The 20111-nt window shown below is 48.0% G+C and overlaps 2 protein-coding genes across 2 annotated transcripts in view; one reads left to right on the top strand and one right to left on the bottom strand.

Annotated features, from left to right (window-relative positions):
- NRBP1 (nuclear receptor binding protein 1) overlaps positions 1-13492 on the bottom strand; it is a 41420-nt gene extending 27928 nt beyond the window's left edge. Inside the window, exons 1-2 of the mRNA XM_048055196.2 lie at positions 13337-13492; positions 12884-13106 (exon numbers count right to left, since the gene is read on the bottom strand). Of these exons, the coding sequence (XP_047911153.1) occupies positions 12884-13090 (207 nt within the window). The 5' untranslated portion in view covers positions 13091-13106; positions 13337-13492. The remainder of the gene's footprint in view (positions 1-12883; positions 13107-13336) is intronic.
- Positions 13493-14156: 664 nt separating this feature from the next.
- Positions 14157-20111, top strand: part of PPM1G (protein phosphatase, Mg2+/Mn2+ dependent 1G) — a 28229-nt gene continuing 22274 nt past the window's right edge. The window contains exons 1-2 of the mRNA XM_048055200.2: positions 14157-14465; positions 19174-19243. Of these exons, the coding sequence (XP_047911157.2) occupies positions 14346-14465; positions 19174-19243 (190 nt within the window). The 5' untranslated portion in view covers positions 14157-14345. The remainder of the gene's footprint in view (positions 14466-19173; positions 19244-20111) is intronic.

The raw sequence follows: 20111 nt of genomic DNA, 5'->3' as shown, positions 1-20111 counted from the left end.
CAGTCAATTTAGGTTGGGTTTTTTGGAGATCTTCCAAAGGAATCATAACAGACCTAATGATATTCAATTTTCTCAAATTGCAGATGACTTACTGGTGTGATAAATGACTACAAGAACAGTGTAGTTGGAGTGACACAGATTGCTCAGTAAACTGAGCTGTAAATTATTGTGATAAAGACCAGATGTACTTGCATGACACAGATAGGAATAAAGAACACAGACCATAATTACATAAAGACAACCTGAGCTATGGAAAGTAACTGCTGAAAACAAACACAGGAGACAAGCAGTTTAACATGAATGACCCTATTCCCCTCCTAGCCTTTGCCTCCTGTATAACTGAGGGGTGAAAGTTCTAACATTTTATTCAAGGAGATACTCATCATATTTATCATAAGAAAGTGATTTTCTCTACATACACACTGATACTGACATCAGAATAGTAGGTCAGGCCTGTTATGTTCCATCGTTAAAGGCTGTAAGACTGAAGACTATTAAGGATACAACATTAATTCCTTCAATTTTCAGTATGAGAAATCTCTCAGGCATGATGTAGTACAAGAATTCCTAGTACAATTAATAAAGTTGAGTGCCCAAAGGCTTTAACGTCAGAGAAGTTTAAATAAGACCCCAGCCAACAGAAAGCATATAAGTGTTAGTATTGTAGGGACAAGATACAGCCACGACTACCCACACTCAATGCCCATGCATTCCTCTATATTCTCTTCTTTCATCATACTTGCTGTCTGTTCAAAGAGCTTCTGACCTTACAAGGTTACTGAAGCCATCAAGTATTGACAAGTACTTGAAATCTGCCTTGATAAGACAGCCGGCAGATATGGATCTATTATTTATCATAACTTGTCCTATTTCTGGGCAAGCTTACCAAATATAAATAATGTCCATGACTCATAGGCATATTCTAGAGTATCAAACATGACTCAAGACACCAAATCCATATGACAACACTGACGGTAATTGTTAATTCAAGAGGAGATTCAACAGTAGAGTAAGGACAGAAGAGTAAGAGGGGGAAAAAATACAGACAGACACCTGGAAAGGCTAAAGCAAATTCCTCCTTCACTCTGGTTGCCAAATCACTGCTATACATCACTCTCCATGCTCAGCAAAATAGAATCCTAAGTCCTCACAAAAGCATGTTCTGGCATTTGTCCTGTACCTTCCTGACAGTTACGGACAGCTATTGCCTCTAAGCAGCTATCAGTGATTGATGGAAAGCTGCAAGCTTAACATGTCACAATTAGAAGCAATGTTGCAGTTTAGTCCTTGCTTTACCATAACTTCCTGGATGACTTGTCAAGTAACTTGGGACTATTTTAACTTGTTTAATTTTCAGTGGTCTTTTGATCTATCATCTTTGAAAGGTCCTGGAGAACAGGAGAGGTGCCTGAGGACTGGAGGATAGCCAATGTCACTCCGGTCTTCAAGAAGGGCAAGGAGGAGGATCCGGGCAACTACAGGCCAGTCAGTCTCACCTCCATCCCCAGAAAGGCGTTGGAACAGCTTGTTCTGGATGCCATCTCCAAGCAATTGGAAGAGAAGAAGGTTGTGAGGAGTAGTCAGCATGGATTCACCAAGGGGAAGTCGTGCTCGACCAACCTCGTAGCCTTCCATGATGGCATCACCAGCTGGGTAGATGGGGCAAGAGCAGTGGATGTCATCTACCTTGACTTTAGCAAGGCTTTTGATACTGTCTCCCATGACATCCTGCTAGCGAAGCTGAGGAAGTGTGGGATAGAGGAGTGGACAGTTAGGTGGGTTGAGAACTGGCTGAGCTCAGAGGGTGGTGATCGGTGGCGCAGGGTCATGGTCTGGTCTTGTTCAACATCTTCATCGACGACCTTGATGAGGGAATAGTGTCTGCCCTCAGCAAGTACGCCGACGACACAAAGCTGGGAGGAGTGGCTGACACGCCAGAAGGCTGTGCTGCCATTCAGCGAGACCTGGACAGGCTGGAGAGCTGGGCAGGAAGAAACCAAATGAAGTTTAACAAGAGCAAGTGTAGAGTCCTGCACCTGGGAAGGAAGAACCGCACGTATCAGTACAGGCTGGGGGACGACCTGCTGGAGAGGAGCTCTGCGGAGAAGGACCTGGGGGTCCTGGTGGACAACAGGTTAGCCGTGAGCCAGCTGGTGGCACACTGACAATACTACACCATGAGGTTCTGTTGACTCTCGAGGGAAGAGAGGCCTTGCAGAGGGATCTAGGTAAATTGGAGCAACAGCATGAAATTAACAAGAACAAATACTGAGTTCTGCACTTGGGATGGAATAATACTGGATGTAAGTACAGATGGGGAGATGAGCAGCTGGAAAGCGGTGCCGGTTGACAGCAGGCTCAGTATGAGCCAGGAGTGCACCCTGGCAGCCAAAAGGGGAAACCGTATTCTGGGGTGCACTAAGCACACAATAGCCAGCTGGTCAAAAGAGGTGATTCTCCCAGTGTATTTAGCACTAGTGACGTCTCACCTTGAATACTGTGTGCAGTTCTGGGCACACAATATAAAAAGGATATTAAGATACTTGAATGTGTCCAGAGGAGGGCAATAAAGCTGGTAAAAGGGCTGAAAGGCACATCCTATAAGGAAAGCCTGAGAACTCTCGGTTTGTTATGCTTCGAGAAATGGAGGTTGAGGGCGATCTCTCATTGCTCTCTACAACTTCCTGAGGAGCGGAAGTGGAGCAGGAGGTGCTCATCGTTCCTCCCTGGTATCTAATGACAGGACACATGGGAATGGCTCAAAGCTACATCAGGGGAGGTTCAGAGCAGGCATTACAAAAACTTCTTTACCAAGGGAGTAGTTAGACACCGGAACAAGCTTCCCAGAGAGGTGGCTGTGCCCCATGCCTGTCCATGTTTAAGAGACATTTGCATACTGCTCTTAATGGTATGTTTTAACTTTGGGTCAGCCCTGAAGTAATCTGACAGTTGAACCTGATGATCTTTGTAAGCCCCTTCCGACTGAAACTATTTTAATTCTTACTTGTGTAGTCCACTCTTCTGCAGCAGAACATCCAGCCTAAAAAGAAGGGACTGCTGCCTCTTCACACATCTCTACAACATCCAGTCAGCCCACACGACTGTACGCTAACCACAGAAGCAAAAAGGTAAGTCCTGTAAATCTGTAGTTTCAGTTGACTTATTCCATTCTCCTCATATTCAGAAGCTTGTTTGACATTTTCTTTGCTGCAGCTTTCCCCGCTGCTTGAGTTGAGTAACGCCATGCTCCCAGAGAGAGAGAGAGAGAGAGAGAGAGAACGAGAGAGGAGGGCATTCATGCTAACAATACAGGTACCAACAAATATCTGGTCGCTCTAAGCCCTGAGCAGAATTCAGAACTATAACCACAGAGAACAGTGTTGCAGACAAACTGTGTGATTTCACTCTAAGATTGCGCCACAGAGATGTAATTACAAGCTACAATTATCATTTGAAAAGCATAACAGAAGGGCCTATAGCAACTCCCTGGAGAACACAATTTGGCAACCACAAATTCAGAATTTGGGAGGTATAAACTCCAAGTTTCAGCAAACTGCTGTGGAAAAGTATCTGGGTAAGGGCCATTCAAAGGAGAAGTAAGAACCACATCAGTAATCTGAAGACAAGCAACAGAGTGGGGAACTCAGGCAGCCTAATCAATGATGGATTGAACACTGAACCCAAGGACTCCCAAAGCCACAAAGGTGAGTGATTAAGTTGCCACCCCACTAAGGAAAATCCATCTAAGCAATTCAACAGGAGAAACAGCTTCAGCAATATTATGTAAACCAAGTGGAGATGCTGTGTAGAAGAACGCAGTACTTGGAATGTCAGGGATGGGCAATTTGGGATCTAACAGGAGGAATTTGGTACAGTACTTAGGAGATCATAGAATATCCGAGTTGGAAAGGACCCACACGGACCATCGAGTCCAACTCCTGGGACCCCACAAAAAAATAAAAATAAATCAGATCATGCATCAGAGTGTTGTCCAAAGGTTTCTTTAACTCTGGCAGGCTCAGTGGTGTGACCACATCCCTGGGGAGCCTGTTCCAGCGCCTGACCACCCTCTTGGTGAAAAACCTTTTCCTGATATCCAGCTTGAACCTGAAATGTTTGAGGGAAGGGCGAAAAATGTGGAAAGAGAGGGTTCAAGATTAATCACTAGCCAAGTCCTGTGCCTGATCACCACCACTTGTGTTCTTTTTATTAATTTTTTAATACTACTTTCTGTGCAAGCATGCTTCCTATTCTCTATGTGCAAGCACAAAGAACTGACAACAGGAAGGCTTTGGTGCTGCTGGTAAACTACACGGAACACGTTTTTTTCCCCTCTAAAGAATTGCTCTCTAAGAATGCAAAGCAAACCCTATGCCTTAGTCACAGACAGCTGGACTGTAAATAGCACTTCTAACCACCCAGGAAAGTTAGAAAAGCAGACAGCTGCTGTAGCTGTGCCTGCTCTCCCACTGAGGCAGCATAAAGACTGAGAAGTGGTGCTGGCTGATGAGGCACTAAGAAAGCTACCAGCTGTCTGTTGCAGTTAGTAAGCAAGAACACAATGGGTCTGTAGACAACAGGCCCAAGACAAAGGCTCAATTCCCTCCACACTCTGCAGTGCCCCTCATCTCATTCAAGCACATATCAAGTGTTTGTTCCTTCCATGAAGCCCCAAATGAGCCAATAAAAAAGTTAAAAGGGTGCACATATTCCCTCTTCTGAGTATGTTCCCAACAGCAAAGTAAAATCATAAGAACTATATCATGGCATTAGTCCTCTCCATCAGCTAAAAATACCTGCACATTGCCAAAGCCTGTCAAGAAGTTGGCAGCCCTCCTCGTACTAGTTTGCTTTAAGTCTCTGCTACCCTTCCACACTCCAGCAGCACAACCCGAAGCTCGGAGCATCTCAAATGCTACCTTTCCACAGAATGGCGCTTCATTTTCCCACATAAAGAAACTCAGATGTATGATAGAAAAAGAAAGACTGATGCTTATATTTTACTACCTCAGTAAGCTTCTTTTCTGTCACAACAGCAGCTGAGAAATCAGACTCGAGCATCACAGAATACAAACACCCAGTCTGCTGGCTTTTCCTCTCCAAGAATCCCATATTCTGGCGCCTTAAAGAAATGTAAATCCAAACGGAAAAGTCGTCAACTGGCTCCATATTAAAAATAGAAAAGTAGAGACTCCAACTAGGAATGAAAAGACAACGGAGATAAAATAAAGATGTAGTAGACTCAGCATCTCATTTCATGTCTTGCTGGGTTCAACTCCTCATAGATCACCGCTTCTTTATTTCATAGAGCTAGCATGGACCAAGAGGGTATGCTTGCCCAAGCATTACAATTCAGCTGTAACACTCAGCCACCAAACTGGGAACCATCCGTCCAAACGCCAACAAGGACGGTTATTAGGAGAAGCAAACTAACAGCAGTGTAGTAAAGACACTGGTGCTACCTGTATTAACTTTCTGAGCTTTCAGCAACAGGACATAATGAACAGCAAGAATGAAACACTAAACTCATATATACCCACGGGAACAATGCACACTGCCTCAAATACTGGCACACAAGTTTTGCACATGACCTGATATCCAGGTCCACATGGAACTTCTTCATCCTATCTTAGCCTGCACACCACAGTAAAGGAAGTTATGAAGGACTGCACAGTTCATCTAGCTTACCTGACAGTAGGAAATACTAGGGACAGGAAAACAAGAACCAGTCAACATAGCAACCACGGTATGCACAGACTTATATACAGGAGATTTGCCTCAGGGATGAGACAAAAAAGAACCTACGGATCTCAGAAGTCACTGAAACAGTGGCGTAACACAAAACATGGTCCAGCAGCTGAGTTTGCAGAAAAGTCAGTAATACATCAAGCACGGGACAACAACTAGACAAGCACAAGGCCATTTCCTTCTCAGTGGAGGTCACTGATGGTCAGCAGAGCTCAAACATCATCTTTCAGACACCCCAGAAATTATCACTGGATTTTAGAATCCGCAGGAAAGAAGTACAATCTTCGAGGAAAAGGGCGAAGATATTCAAGCAGAGACCAGTCCTCTTTCTTCTGTTATCTCTTTCTTCCTTTCAATACCAGGCTTTGTTCCAAGTCTTCTATATCAAGAAATGAAGCAGCATTCAGCAAAAGCTGTACCACAATTAAATATACCTCACAAGGGGCCTGCAGAAGTGGAAGACTAAGCAGATGTGAATATGCTAGACATCTTCTCTCATAACTATTACAGACACACACGTATACATACCTTAAAGGGAACCTGCTTGCTCCCACATTCAAAATATGATACGGATCCATTCAACAGCATTAAATAGGTTACTTACTACCTGTTACAATGAATTGCCTCATTATTATATGCATTTCTCATCACCTTGAAGCTGTACAGCAACAAGCACCCTTGAAAAATATCACATGGCTTTTAAACGCAAGCGTTTAAATGCCGAAGGGGAAATTAATGCAACTTGATTAATCCCTCTCAGTTTCACAATAACAGCCACAAATTCTTAACCTTAGCAGACAAGTCTGACAAAAGCATCTTTTTCAGAAAAAAACTGACTTTTGATGTCAACCAAGTATTAAAACGTCTTGGCTTGTGCCAAGACCCAGTCAATCACATAGTGATTTCCTACCCAGAAAACAGATAGAAAGAAATCTATCAATAGATCTGTCAAAATCTAAATCTAAAATCTATTTAAATCTATCAATCAATCTGTCAATATGTATCTATTAAGTGACAAACTATAGAACCATTCACAGACTTGGATGGTCAAGTCCCTCCGCATAAGATGGGCTTGCCAAGTTCAACACCAATACCAAGCTGAAAATTCTGAAAAGTAAGATTCTGCTGCAGCAGAGCACAAGTCTTCCTGCAGTTATATCTGGAGTACTTTTCTGTTTGATCTGTGTAATTCTCAGGGATGGTAAGCACCAAGTCTAAGCTCCTACCAACATTTCAAGTTTAATACCTATCAGTATCAGGAGTCTAAAAATGTACTTCAAGTACATTGCCACAATCCATCTCTATAATATTATTCCCAGGAGGCATAGTCTAAATGCAGCAGATAATTCTGAAAATACTTGGAGAACCTAAGAAAAATAAATTACTTATGCATGCTGACTGAAAGAGAAAAATGTAGTGTCACACAGGGACAGCAGAAAAAGAGGGTTTTGTCAGGCTGAAAAGGCAAAAGGAACCAAGGCAAGCACAAGCTTGGAGAGCCAGGGCCTGAAGAATCTATCAGTCTCAGTCTCCCCCTCCTGTGATTCCACTAACTCCAAGTTGTGGGTACTGTATGTCTCTCTCCCATGAGACAGTAATCGCCTGTTAAAAGCTTATCTTCAACCACTTGCAAAGGCTAAAGCTTCACCTTTCGATGTGTCTGGAGAGCAACCACGAGCATGGTTACAATTGCAGGAAGGGATTCAACTCAGATAGGAGAGCAATGAAATTTGCAACACACCTGGAGACCAATGCATGCAACATATACACACAGCAGCAGCATGAGAAAGCAGATTGTCATTTGTCCCCACAGCACTTAAGGACAGTAGAAATACCTGAAAACGCTGACATTAGTCACAGCTCTTCTCTTGTATCTTCCTGCATTTCCAACAGGAAAATAAGTACCCTATGGGAGGAGCCATATCAGCACACACCCCCTCCCCACCAACCATCTCTAACAGCAATTTCACCCTTAAGGTATGGGTGAGGAACCGACTCAACAGTAGAGCTCAAAGGGCTGTAGTGAACAGGGCTACGTCTGACCGGCAGCAGATGGCCATCGGCAGCGCTCCCCCAGGCTCACTTCCAGGGTTGGTTCTGTTCAACGTTTTTATCAACGGTCTGGATGCGGGAGCGGAGTGCATCCTCAGCACATTTGCTGATGACACTACACTGGGAGGTGCAGCTGACTCCCTGGAGGGACAAGAGGCCTTGCAGAGGGATCTAGACAAACTGGAGCATTGGGCAATCAGCAACCACACGAAGTTCAACAATGGTGAATGCCAGGCGCTGCAGCTGGGATGGAGTAATGCTGGACATAGGTACAGACTGGGAGACAAGTAGCTGGAGAGCAGCTCAGCAGAAAGGGATTTGGGGATGCTGGTGACAGCAGGCTCAACGTGAGCTAGCAGGGCACCCTGGCAGCCAAAAGGATAAACACATTTTGGGGTGCATTAAACAAAGCATAGCTAGCCAGTCCAAAGAGGTGATTCTCCCACTGTATTTAGCATTGGTGCAGCCTCACCTCAAGTATTGTATGCAGTTCTGGGCTCCACAATATAAAAAGTATGTTAAGGTCCTTGAAAGCATCCAGAGGAGGGCAACAAAGCTGGTTTTACCAGCTAGGCTGGAAGGCATGTCCTACAAGGAGAGGCTGAGGACACTTGGGTTGTCTAGTCTGGAGAAGAGAATGCTGAGAGGCAACCTCACTACTCTCTGCAACTGCCTGAGGAGGGGAAGTGCCGGTCTCTGCTCCCTGAGAAGAGATGACAAGACAAGAGGGAATGGCACAAAGCTGTGCCACGTGAAGTTCAGACTGCACATTAGGAAAAAATTCTTTACCACGAGGATGGTCAAACACTGGAACAGGCTTACAAGGGAGGAGGTCGATGCCCCACGCCCGTCAGCGTTCAAGAGGCATTTGGATAACGTCCTTATTAACATGCTTTAACTTTTGGTTAGTCTAGAAGTGGTCAGGCAGTTGGACTGGATGACCTTTGAAGACCCCTTCCAACTGAACTAGTCTTTCTATTTTAAGGTATAACAAAGCTTAACCACATCACTATTCATTAAATTTTCCTGAAGAAAGAGAACTTTGGGGAAGATAAGCATTCTCTATCTAGTTAAAATAGCATCTTAGAGATTACACAGTAATGTTTAATTTTAAAAGACTACTCCAAACTTTCACAGCAATTACACATTTCATGCTACAGAAGTTCTCTGTCTCTAGGAAAAATTACAATCAATTAACACAACCATTTTCTACACTTGGCATTAAAGCAGATTTGAAGTTACACTAGTTGACACAGTTTAGAGTAGGCTACTGTACCTAAAACACGCCTGAATAACCACACGACCCTGCTAACCTGACCACACCAACAACAAACGCTGTCCTACAGCACCGCCTTGCCGGTTTGCTCAGGACCCGCAGTGAGCTCGGTGTGCCAGCCGAGACACGGCGCACCAGGGAGCCTGGACGCGGGGTAAGGCCGTCACCTCCCGCGGGATTCGATCACTGCAGCGGCACAAAGACGGAACGAGTGACGAGAGGCCTGGGAAGACGGCCAGCGCAGAAGAGGGAGTGCTCTAACAGCTTAGGTTCGACTGCCCTGCCAGAGGGACGTTCCTGCCGGGACCGCGCCCACCCGATCCCGATCCCGATCCCGATCCCGATCGGGCGGAGCCGCCCCGAGGCAGACCCGCGGGAAGCCGCCAGGTACGGGCGCTGCGGCCGGGGCCGGGAGCAGCCTATGGGAGCAGCCTATGGGAGCAGCCTATGGGAGCAGCCTATGGGAGCAGCCTATGGGAGCAGCCTATGGGAGCACGCGGCGGTGAGGTAATGCCCTCGCTCCGCGCGCCATTGGCTGGGGGCGGTGTCGGTCCGGGCAGAGCCGCACGGCTCCCTCAGGGCCCGGCCCGGCCCGGCCTGGCCCGGCAGCCCGCAGCGCTCCCCTCGGACCTCCGGGCACGGCCGCACCGCGAGGGCCCGTCCCGCTCCGGCTGGTGGGGGGGTTGGGACCGCATAAAGAGAGCTTCCTCTGAGAGGAGAAACATTTCTAACGAAGTTTCAGAGCGTAACAGAAGTGAAACAAGCGAACAGAAACACTCCGCCACTGAGCACCTTTTCTGTCGGCCTGTGACTGGTTTGTTCGGAAGCCTCTCCTGGGGCGCACACAAGGTGCAAAAGCGATCAGGAATACATTGATTCTACTGGAATCTGCTAACGTGAAGTAAATAGCCTGAGCGCTCGCACCCTCGCTGTTCACTTGAGACCCTAGTGACAGCCTGTTCCCTCAGACTTGCAGTGCTCCTGCCCATACAGCCCATACGCCGTGTCATCTGTGTTCCAGGAAGATGATTACAAAGAGTCTCTATCTATTAAAACAAAATAAATAGATAAGCAAGGTTAACATTTCCAAATATGCAACTCAAACTGAGGAGTAAAGAACTTAAAATCTGGAAAATACCAGACCACATGTTGTGCATAAAATCCGTCTCTGCAGTCACACGTGCTGTTTTCTCTCCATATTACCATATTGCTTCAAAAGTGGCTGCTTAATTCAGCACCTAAAGAAGATATTGTCGATATAAAGAATCAGGATTGCGTCACTGGTGGGAGGGGAGGTGACAACATTCCTTTTTCATGGAGTAACTCCTCCTCACTGCCAAAGAGACGGTGAATAAGAGCTTGTCTGCACGGGTACACTGACCGGAATAACCAGCGCTGACTGAGCGATCACGTTATCAGCGCTTTACAAGGACGCTACTCTGGTACAAGAGATGTTTTACTCTGGTACACTAGGATGCTCAGAAAGCAAAGGTATTATTCCAGAATAAGTTTCATGCTGGAACATCTGCAGTGGAAGTTTACTCCAGGGCACACAGCTCAGTCCAAAAGCCGAAGACAGCAGGGGGGAGATGTCATGCGTTTGAAGTAAACAAATCACACTCTACAAGCCCAGATCTAATCAAGCCACAAATTTACATGTGAAATTAAGAGACAAAACACAATTTAATTGCATGATCACTAGCAGAATATGTTTTTCATGCACGCATTTGAGACATAAGGCCCACCTGAAGGCAACCACTGAGTGCAACAAACAGGCTCATAAATGTTTAGCATTTCCTGCAGGAAGACAGTACAGCCCTGACAGATGAAAGGCTGAGAAGAAGAGATCCTGAGTTTACCCCAGATCTGTCATCAATTAATTTTGTGGCCTTCAACAGTTAATCTACTGTCCTTTCTTTATCTGTGAGGTGGAGCAAAGCTCATACATCTGACGTACAAGAATGGTCTGCATTCAAACCAACCAGTCACCTTCGTTCCCAAGATAGAAGTCAGTAATTTAGTCATGCCAAAGTTTTAAGGAACTTCTTGAGTGTGAGCCTTTATTTCTCTGTAGATGGGGAAACTGAAATCCAAAGAAAATACTAAACCTACGAAAACTTTCTTTTTATGTAGGACAGTATGGAAAATACTAGGAAACTAATGTTTCTACATCAAAATAATCTGTTTTAAAATATACTGAAAAGACCACATAAACTGAACATTAGCTTTATAAGGGCTAGAGCACCTCTCCTGTGAAGAGAAGCTGAGGGAGTAGGGGTTGTCCAGGCTACAGAAGAGAAGGCTCGAGAGAGACCTTATAATGACTTTCCAATACCTAAAGGGGACCTACAGGGAAAATGGGTAGGGACCCTTTGTCACGGAGTATAGTGATAAGAAAAGGGGTAATGGTTTTAAACTAAAAAGAGGGGAGATTTAGAGCAGAAAACAGGAATAAATTCTTTGCTACAGAGGTGGTGAGACACTGGAACAGGCTGCCCAGAGAAGCTGTGGATGCCCCATTCCTGGAAGTGTTCAAGTCCAGTGTGTTCGGCGCTTTGGGCAACCTGCTATAACGAAAGTTGTCCATGGCCATATCAGGTGGGATTAGAACTGGATGATCTTTAAGGTCCCTTCCAACCTAAACTATAATAGGATTCTGCAGTTCATTCCCCAAGCCTTTCCTGTGCATTGATTCAGCACAGATTGTTCAAAAAAAGAAAAAAAAAAAAAAAAGACATTTCTAGCCATAGTTTCAGGTTATCATAAGGAATATATTCTGGAGAACAGAATTAAAGCCTTACACAGACATCCCTCCCCCCCATCCAAGTTTTACAGCTTCACCAAAAATGGCACGTTGTTATTACACCTTGCTAGGAATTAGCTTATGTTAATGAAAACAGAACAGCTTTTAAGCAAAAATAGGTAAAGAAATGGAGGAAATCCTTGACCTTATTTTGACCTCCAAATTTACATCAAAACAAATGACTCTTTCACCACCGCCAAAGTTTGTACTGCCCTGCATTTTTACCTGTTAACCTAGATGCTTCTATGCTCATCCTGACTTGTTTAAGAAAGACTACATTAGCACCTGAATTCAGACTTTCTCAGCTACAGCTTGCTTCACTGAAGCAACGTAAAGTAGAAACCAATTTCTGAAGACAGCCTTCAATAAGACAAACAGAACACAGTAAGGACTGGAAAAAAAAAGGGAGCTCCAAAACAGGAAGATCCAATCTACTCATGCCATTGTACAGGACAATTCCAATACGTGCACCGAGAAGTGAAGGCAAATCGGACAAGCCAAGATACAAGTCTGCATGAACTGGTTGTGCTTTATCTTAATTGAAGACTCTAAAGCAAACCAAAGCCAACGTGTAACTCAAAAGCAGGCGAGATTGCACAACTGGAAGCAGGTACCATTCACTTCACACTCCCTACTGAACGCCAAGCACTGTCCAGTCAATGCTCTTCATTATCCCCAGAACAAAAGAGCTGGGAAACAAGACACACGTATAAACGCTAGAAATAACCCTCCGACGACACAGCAGCAACAGCTGGCCCTGACGCCACCTGTTCAGAAGAGCTTTCAAGGCTACAAACGTACAGGGAGAAAAGCAGGCAGCGCTCAACCCCCGATGTTCCAGAGCCCGATGAACTGTGACAGCCCATCGTCGCCAGGGCTCGGGCAGGCCCGGGGACAGCCGGCAGGGCAGGACCGGGCCCCGCGCTGGTGCCGTGCCCGCAGCTCCCAGGACTCCCCTCGCACACCCAGAGGCCCAGCCCCGAGAACCGGCCTCCGACACTGACCTCCTCGCGCCGCTTCTGCCAGCGGCCGCACGGGGACTCCTCGAGGATCTCGGACTCGTCCTCGCTTTCCTCCTCCTCCTCCTCCTCCGGGGGCGCCGCGGAAGCCACCGGCGCAGACACCGAGGTCATTCCCGGGCCGGACGACGCGGGCTCCGGCTTTGAGTCGGAGCCGCCGCTCGGCACCTGCTTGGACTCGCCCTCCGACATGCCGCAGCCGCACACCCTGCGGGAGGGACGCGCCGTCAGCCGGGCCGAGGCGGCCGCGGCACCGGGCAGGGCCGCGCTAGGCCGGGCCGGCCGGGCCAGGACAGGCCCGGCGGGTCGGACCGGGCCGCGCCCGCCGGCCCTGTCAGCCGGGGCCGCGCCCCGAGCCTGCCGGAAGCGCCGGGCCCGAGACGGCTGCGGCCCGAGGCGGGCGCGGCGCGGGCAGGCGGGCGCGGGGCGCTCACTTACCGGGCTCGCCCGGCGCCTCCCGGTCCCCAGGCGCGTCACTCCGCCGCCGACGGGCCGCCGCCAACGGCCGCGCTGCGTAACGCGCCGTCGGGGGCGGGGCCGCTTTCCCGCCGGCCAATGAGAACCCGGAAGTGCGCCCCCCGCCTCCGCAGATTGGTCGGTGGGCGGGGCTCGGAGTACCACAGCGCGATAGGGGGCGCCCGCGCGCGCACCGCAGGAGGGGCCGGGGGCGAGATGCGGTGCGGGGGGAGGGGGCGGTTCGGCCCGCCCTGCGGCCAATGAGAGCCCGGGAGCTAGCTGCCAGCCCGCGCGGATTGGCCGGTGGGCGAGGCTCGGGGCTATATAAGGCGCGGGAGGGGCGGCGAATGGCTGCTCTCGGTGCGTGGGGGTGGCCTCGTGTCCCGCTCCCCGCACGCTCACGCGGGGCCTGCCAGCGCCTCAGGCGGGCGGTGCCGCTGCCGTCCCGCCTCGGTGCCGTCGGTTCCCAGCTCCCCACCCTCCGTTCCCCCGCCGCGATGAGCGGGCATGGGGAGCGCTGGCCCTGCGGCCGCTCCCCGCGGCGCAGGGAGGAGGGAGCTGCGGAGCGGCCCGCGGCCGGGCCCCGGTCGGGGTCACGGCGGGAGGTCCCGGGGACGGCTCCGCACGCCGGTGGCGAGCGGCGGCCGCGCGCCGAGTGGGCGGGTCCCAAGGCCGCCGAGGCTCGTCTCTATGGTGCGCGCTTCCGGCCGCCGTGGCTCGGCCGCGCGGGCTGAGCGCCGCTCCCCCCCCCCCCCCCCGCGGCGACTCTATCGCCCGCGCTTCCGGCCGCGCTACTTCCGCCCGGCGGCTCGCAGCGGGGAGGTTCTGCCGCCCGCGCTGCCTCGCCGCCCGCGCTGGGCCGCCCGCGCCCCCGCCGCTGCCCGGCCCGGCCCGGCCCGCCCCGGCCGCCTCCGCGCCCCTCGCCGCAGCCCCTCCGCGCTCGGCCGCCGCGCCGGGGGCCGGGTCCGCTGGCGGAGGCCGCCGCGGCGCCATGGGCGCCTACCTGTCGCAGCCCAACACGGTGAAGAGCTCCGGGGACGGGGCCGGGCTTGGGCCGCGCCCGCTGCACTTCGGGTTCAGCGCCATGCAGGGCTGGCGCGTCTCCATGGAGGTGAGCGCGGCGGGGGCGGGGGCTGGGGCTGCCCGGCCCGGTGGTGCCACGGCCGCTGCCCGGCCGAGCCCCGCGCGCTTCCCTTGTGGCGCCTCGCGCGGGGAGCGGCTGCGGAAACCGGCCCGCCGTGCGGGAGCGGCTGGGAGTTGTTGCGGGGGCCTCCCCGCGCTGGGAGCTGGCGCGTAGGGCCGGACGGACCCAGGGAGTAGGGGGCTGGGGCTGAAAAGCGGAGGGAAAGGACGGTGGAACGCCTGGGGTGAGTCAGTAAGTGAAAGCAAACGTCCTCGGGCAAAGATGTCTGCTCTTCTTCCCAAGCAGAAACGAAGTTTCATTCTCTCTGTTTTTTTTATTATTTTATAGGCAAAACGATTGAAGGAGTTCTTGTGGCTGCTGTAAGTTAGCAATAGCTGCTCCTGGCTTTGCCAGCCTATCACTGGTACTTGTTATGGGACAAATGAATTATCACAAGATAAACGTCTGGCTGTAGGAGCCAGGTGCTTGTCCATGCTCCTCCCAATGATGGAGTCTGTTGGAACTACTTGGTAAAGCTGCTTGTACAAGAGTAACGCAGATCTGCCGGGATTACTTCTCTGCCTTGCCTGCAGTTACTAGTTCTTTGAATTTGACACCCTCTGAATACCATTAATGTGCTGGTTTATTTTCCCTTCCAGGCAGCTAGCAAAGAAGGGAAATAAGACGAGGACCAGTACTGGTCCCTGCAGCCCCAAGGGTACATCTCCTCTAAATACAGTAAAGCAACCTTCTTGTTAAATACGTTTTCACGAGTCTTGCTTTCAGATAATTCACTGCTTGTGAAATGTTACGACAGTCTTACTGGTGCAAAATAGTGACCAGTTTTTTTCTTGTTGTGTGCAGCAGAGCTTTAAGAAACTGTGAGCTATAGTTTCTAGGGTAGAAGAGGCAGGGAAATTGTTGCTCGTGCTTTTAAGATAAACTTAGAGGATATTTGTGCTCTGTTGAATGTGACTAATGTTGCTCCACTGTGGTGACCTCTGCATGGGTGAAATGGTGGCACAGAGACGTTACTGGAACACTGAGATGTGTGCAGTGTAATCTCCGCAAGGCGATTAGTTCATGGGTAAGAAGCTGAATGCAGGCTGCGTTCTGGCGTGCTTGGTGCATGGAGGTTTGGATGAGGGGAACTCAGAGCTGCAGCTAATTACAGCACTGGTGGTGGGCTACAGTAGTCCTTCCACAGGAGAGAAGTGGGCTCATAATTTCACTTATTTGAGGTCTGTTCTTGCTGTCACTGACCTGTGTGGAAATTGGATGAGGCCCAGAGCTTGCAGCTGTGTTTTTTGCACTAACCAACATCTTTGGCATATCTCCATGCTGACAAAAGCAATGCTGAGGACATTGGTGTAGACATGGTTTAGTTGCATTTTAACAAGGGATGAGGAGATGGTAGGAGTGCTTGTGTTGCAAGCTGAACCTGCTGCAAATTGCTTCTAAGTTCGTGGTGGGATGAAAAACTCATTGTGTTTACATACAGCCGAGCAGAATTGGACAGTTCTTTTGTGTTTTCTTGCATTCCAGTACTATGAGTTTTCTGTCTCTTGTTTTGGTTTGTTTTCTATTACTTTTTTCGTGTTTAATTTTACTTTTACTCTTTCACAAGGCTTGGAAAAAGCTCTGAGCAAATGTATGTTTTGTTAACACTTAAGATTTTAGGTATAGTTTTTGCTAGTGAAGCTAGACAAAGCATGCAGAAGTAGTAGGAGGAACCAGACGTTTTTAGACAGTGAAAAATGATGTAAGTGTTGTCTGTTGCCTTTAACTTACATTTTAGGAGCCTCTAAGTGAGTATGTAAGTTAACTTACATTGTTTGTAATAAGAATCCATTCTTAGCCCAGAGAGTTTGCTTTGTGAATAAGGAAATGGTTTTGGCTGGTGAGAAACACAAAGGATATGAACACCACCACCACCAACAAAACAGTAGTCTCAGGTACTATGGGTGAATAAGAAAAGGGAAACAGATGAGGACAGCTTTCCAGTACAGAGAGGAGTGGTTTGGGATAAAGTGAAGGGGACAGGAGGGAGACGCTTTTTAGGCAGATGGACTGGGTTCCTCTGAGCTCTTTGGTGCTGTTCTAACTCTAAGGTTGGATGGCAGAAGGCTGATATTGATGGGGTTGCTGGCACCTAGGCTTTGCGAGCTCTCTTGCTCATTCTGAAGAGTAAGAGATCATGGTTACTTGGAGGACAGTCGGCTGCAGATAGCTTAACAGGCCTTGAAGGGGAGGTGGAGACTCAGCTGACAGCTGCTGCTTGTGCTGGCGGCACACAATGGTCTGTGTGGTCAGTTGGATGCTCTCGGATCTGGCCTTAGTATTGAAAATGCCAGAAACTTGCGTGCGGTCAGGCGTCCAGAGCCGTTAGTGGCTCATGGCAGTGCTCAGGGTAGTGTAGAGACAGTTCTGTGTGCAGTATGGGAACTGAACTGTCTCTTGCTGACATGTGCTGGCCTTGTTTGTTTGCCTCCTTGACAGTAGTGCCCTGGTTCAGGATCAGGATGTGTTTCAGTGAGTGTCATACAGATGGAGCAGAAAGACCATCTTTGCCAGTATTGGGTTTCCTCCCCAGCAGCATTTGTGCTTCTTGCTTTAATTAAGCTACTGTTTAGTCACCAGGGACTTATCCCAGTTAATTTGTTGTGGTTTTGCTATCTCTCTAGCTTCTGTAAATGCTGTGAAAAGTGAGCATAAAAATGCTGTGGTTGTATTATTTTCATTCACTGTGTCCAGTGAACTCTGGTTAAATTTCCTACATTATAATTCAGAGTCTTGTTGTTGTTTTGAACTGAGATTATAACTTGCCTGTTTCATTAGAGTGTCATGAATTTCATTGCACCAAGTGCTGCATAAACCCAGAAACTCTCTTTTTCCATTTTTATTACCGCTTAATAGAAACTGCAGGGGAATGGGGTTCTCTTACAAGATTGTGGGATCCTAGAGGCCAAGGACTTTATAAATCACAATTATTTATCTAAGGAGTCTACGATAAAGTAGGAAAGCTCATCAGTTGCTTGACTGTGCAGCAATCAAGTGTGGCTGTATGTGCATATATAGAATACTTGGTTATGGCTGACAGTGTGGCACACCCAAACCTTAGAGCCAGCTGACTCAAAGTACAGTGTGTTGTTTTGGGGCAGCCTGCAGCACACTGAACTTTAAGGTGATGAACCACAGCAAGGAGACTAGATGGCATTGTTTAAACAATTGCATGATTGATCTTTAACAAAAGCACTTGGTGTGCAGTCAGGCTGTAAGTTGATAGGTTAGGGCTTGAACCTTAGAAAATTAGAAAGCATTAGGAAATCAGTTGGGAGGGGGAGTTTGAGGGAGAGGTTCAGTCCATTCATCAGTTCTAGGCTTTCCACTAGAATTACCAAGTTTGGTTTGCTTACTCAGGGTGAAAGAGCCCAGGTGCCTAGCTGTAAAATCTGGGCAGCGCCTCCTTCGAAGTCACTGTTCTGGTGAGAGTTTGTGGAGAGAGAGGCCAGTCTGTGCATATACCTTGTGTGCTGTTGTGCATCTTTGTAGTTTGGGAGCATGTACAGAGAAAGGCTGGTTGGAGTTTGATATTTATGCCCCCAGAACTCCTGGGACACACCTTTCCTTCAGTTTTCCCACGGACAGTCTCACGGTTTCTGGACAGTTGGCAGAACAGAGATGCCTGTCTTACCTTAGGGAGTGATACCTGGGTCGGTACTCGGTTTGAGTGCTGTTGGTTGATCAGTTGCGTGTCCTCTGCTGCACTGTTTAAAAGATGCTTGACAGAGGTCTGGCTCTTCACCTCACTCCTCAAGTAACTGTGCCTGAGGCCAGCAGTGCCTTTCTGGAGTATCCCACGTGACGAGCAATAGAAAGGAGCCTTTGTCCCCAAGAGGAGGTTTTCTAGCCCAGTTGTTTGTTCTTGTTGGATGCAGTAATCCTGTGCATAGCAAGGCTGCCTTTCGATGGCCTGCTGGGATAGACAACTGTTATCATTCATGACTGTATTCACCAGGACAAGCAGAGGCAAAGCTGATGGTTGTGTTGAAGACGTGAGGTCAGGAGGTTCTGTATGTGACATTCTGGCTTCACCGATGCATCAGAGTGCCTTTTCAGTTTGCAAGGAACGTGTTTGGCAAGAGCAGGAGAAGACAAAATGTCTGTGGGAATGGCTAGATGCTGTAGGTGACCCAGAGTCAACATTTGCCTGCATGGGGGAAGTTGTCAAACTATAGGTACTAGTGTTAGTTATGCTATTAGACAGCCCTTGGTTTAGATACCAGTTTATATAATGGAGCACAGAGCTCACTGCTGTACGTTCTTTAAGGACTGTGAGCTACTACGTTAACACAGGCCTTCCAGGTACCATAAGCAGAGGGATTTGATTCTGGCTTGAATTTGATTTTGGAAATATCTAGAGTTGTGTCAAGGAACTAAAGCAGTTTATGATACGATCTCATGGTGACAAGGCTGGGCTACTGCTCTCGCACAGAGAGCAACATAATATTAAAGATCTGTGCTGCTTCTTTGAAGCTAAGTGCTCACCAGGTAAGTTTTTGAGATTATGAGAGGAGGCTTTCTGACTGTTCTTGTTCTCCCTCCAGTGCTCATAGCCTCCATACTCCTTTCTCCCACTTCTGTATGAGGGTCTATTGCAATCCTTGTCATTCCTGACTTTTGCTCTCTCTTTCAGGATGCACACAACTGCATACCTGAGCTGGACAGTGAAACAGCCATGTTCTCAGTCTACGATGGACACGGAGGTAACTGCGTTCCCTGTTCTCTCCAGAGTTCTTTGCTGTGGCTCTTTCTAGGCTGTTCAGTAAAAGCAGCTTCGGTCAGGGCAGCTGGAGCAAGCATCTATTTATCACTATAAATTCTGCTCCTTCTTGGAAAGTATTTTCTTTGGTAGATAGATATCATTGACTAAGGATCTGAAGGTTTCTTAGGATTTCTAGAAGGAAGGTCATGGGTTGGTACAAAATTGCAATGAGATTTGCATTCCATCTTCTAAAACTCTAGAACGCCTGTTTATTTTCTTGATAGGTAAGTTAGGATAATCACAGAAGAGTGGCCTTAAGAAAGACTATTTCAGGTTGGACCAGAGGTCTGACAATAGTCAGTATGCTCTGATGGTTGTCAGTACTGGTTGCTCAAGGAAAGAGTAAAAACAGAGTAGGCAGATCCCTTCCCTAGCATATCCAGCTTCCATTCCCCACTTAGGGGATCCTCGAGCTAGGGATTATAGCCATACAATCTTGGAGGCATTCCTGAGTCTTTTTGATTAACTCTTTGTGAGTTTGTCTAATGGCATTTTAAACTAGGTTTATATGTTTGGTGGTTATTTCCACAGGATGTTTTATATACAAGTTAATTATTTTTTGTTTGAAAAAATATTTTGATCTCTCTGCTGTCTGATAATTTCACTGCAATATCACCAACTTACATTATGAGAAATTAGTAAATAATCGCTCTGTTACCACTTACCACTTTTATAATTTTGGACTGTGTCCTTTCTTTTAATAAGAAGAGTTATATAGTTATATATATATATAAAATATATATTTATATATAAAATAAGGGACGTTAAAGATCCTCTGTTTCCAACCCAGTGCCATGGGCAGGGACACA

The sequence above is a fragment of the Anser cygnoides genome, chromosome 3 (genome assembly GCF_040182565.1).
Source record: "Anser cygnoides isolate HZ-2024a breed goose chromosome 3, Taihu_goose_T2T_genome, whole genome shotgun sequence".
Taxonomy (NCBI): Eukaryota; Metazoa; Chordata; class Aves; order Anseriformes; family Anatidae; genus Anser; species Anser cygnoides.
This window is presented reverse-complemented; position numbering and strand designations above follow the sequence as displayed.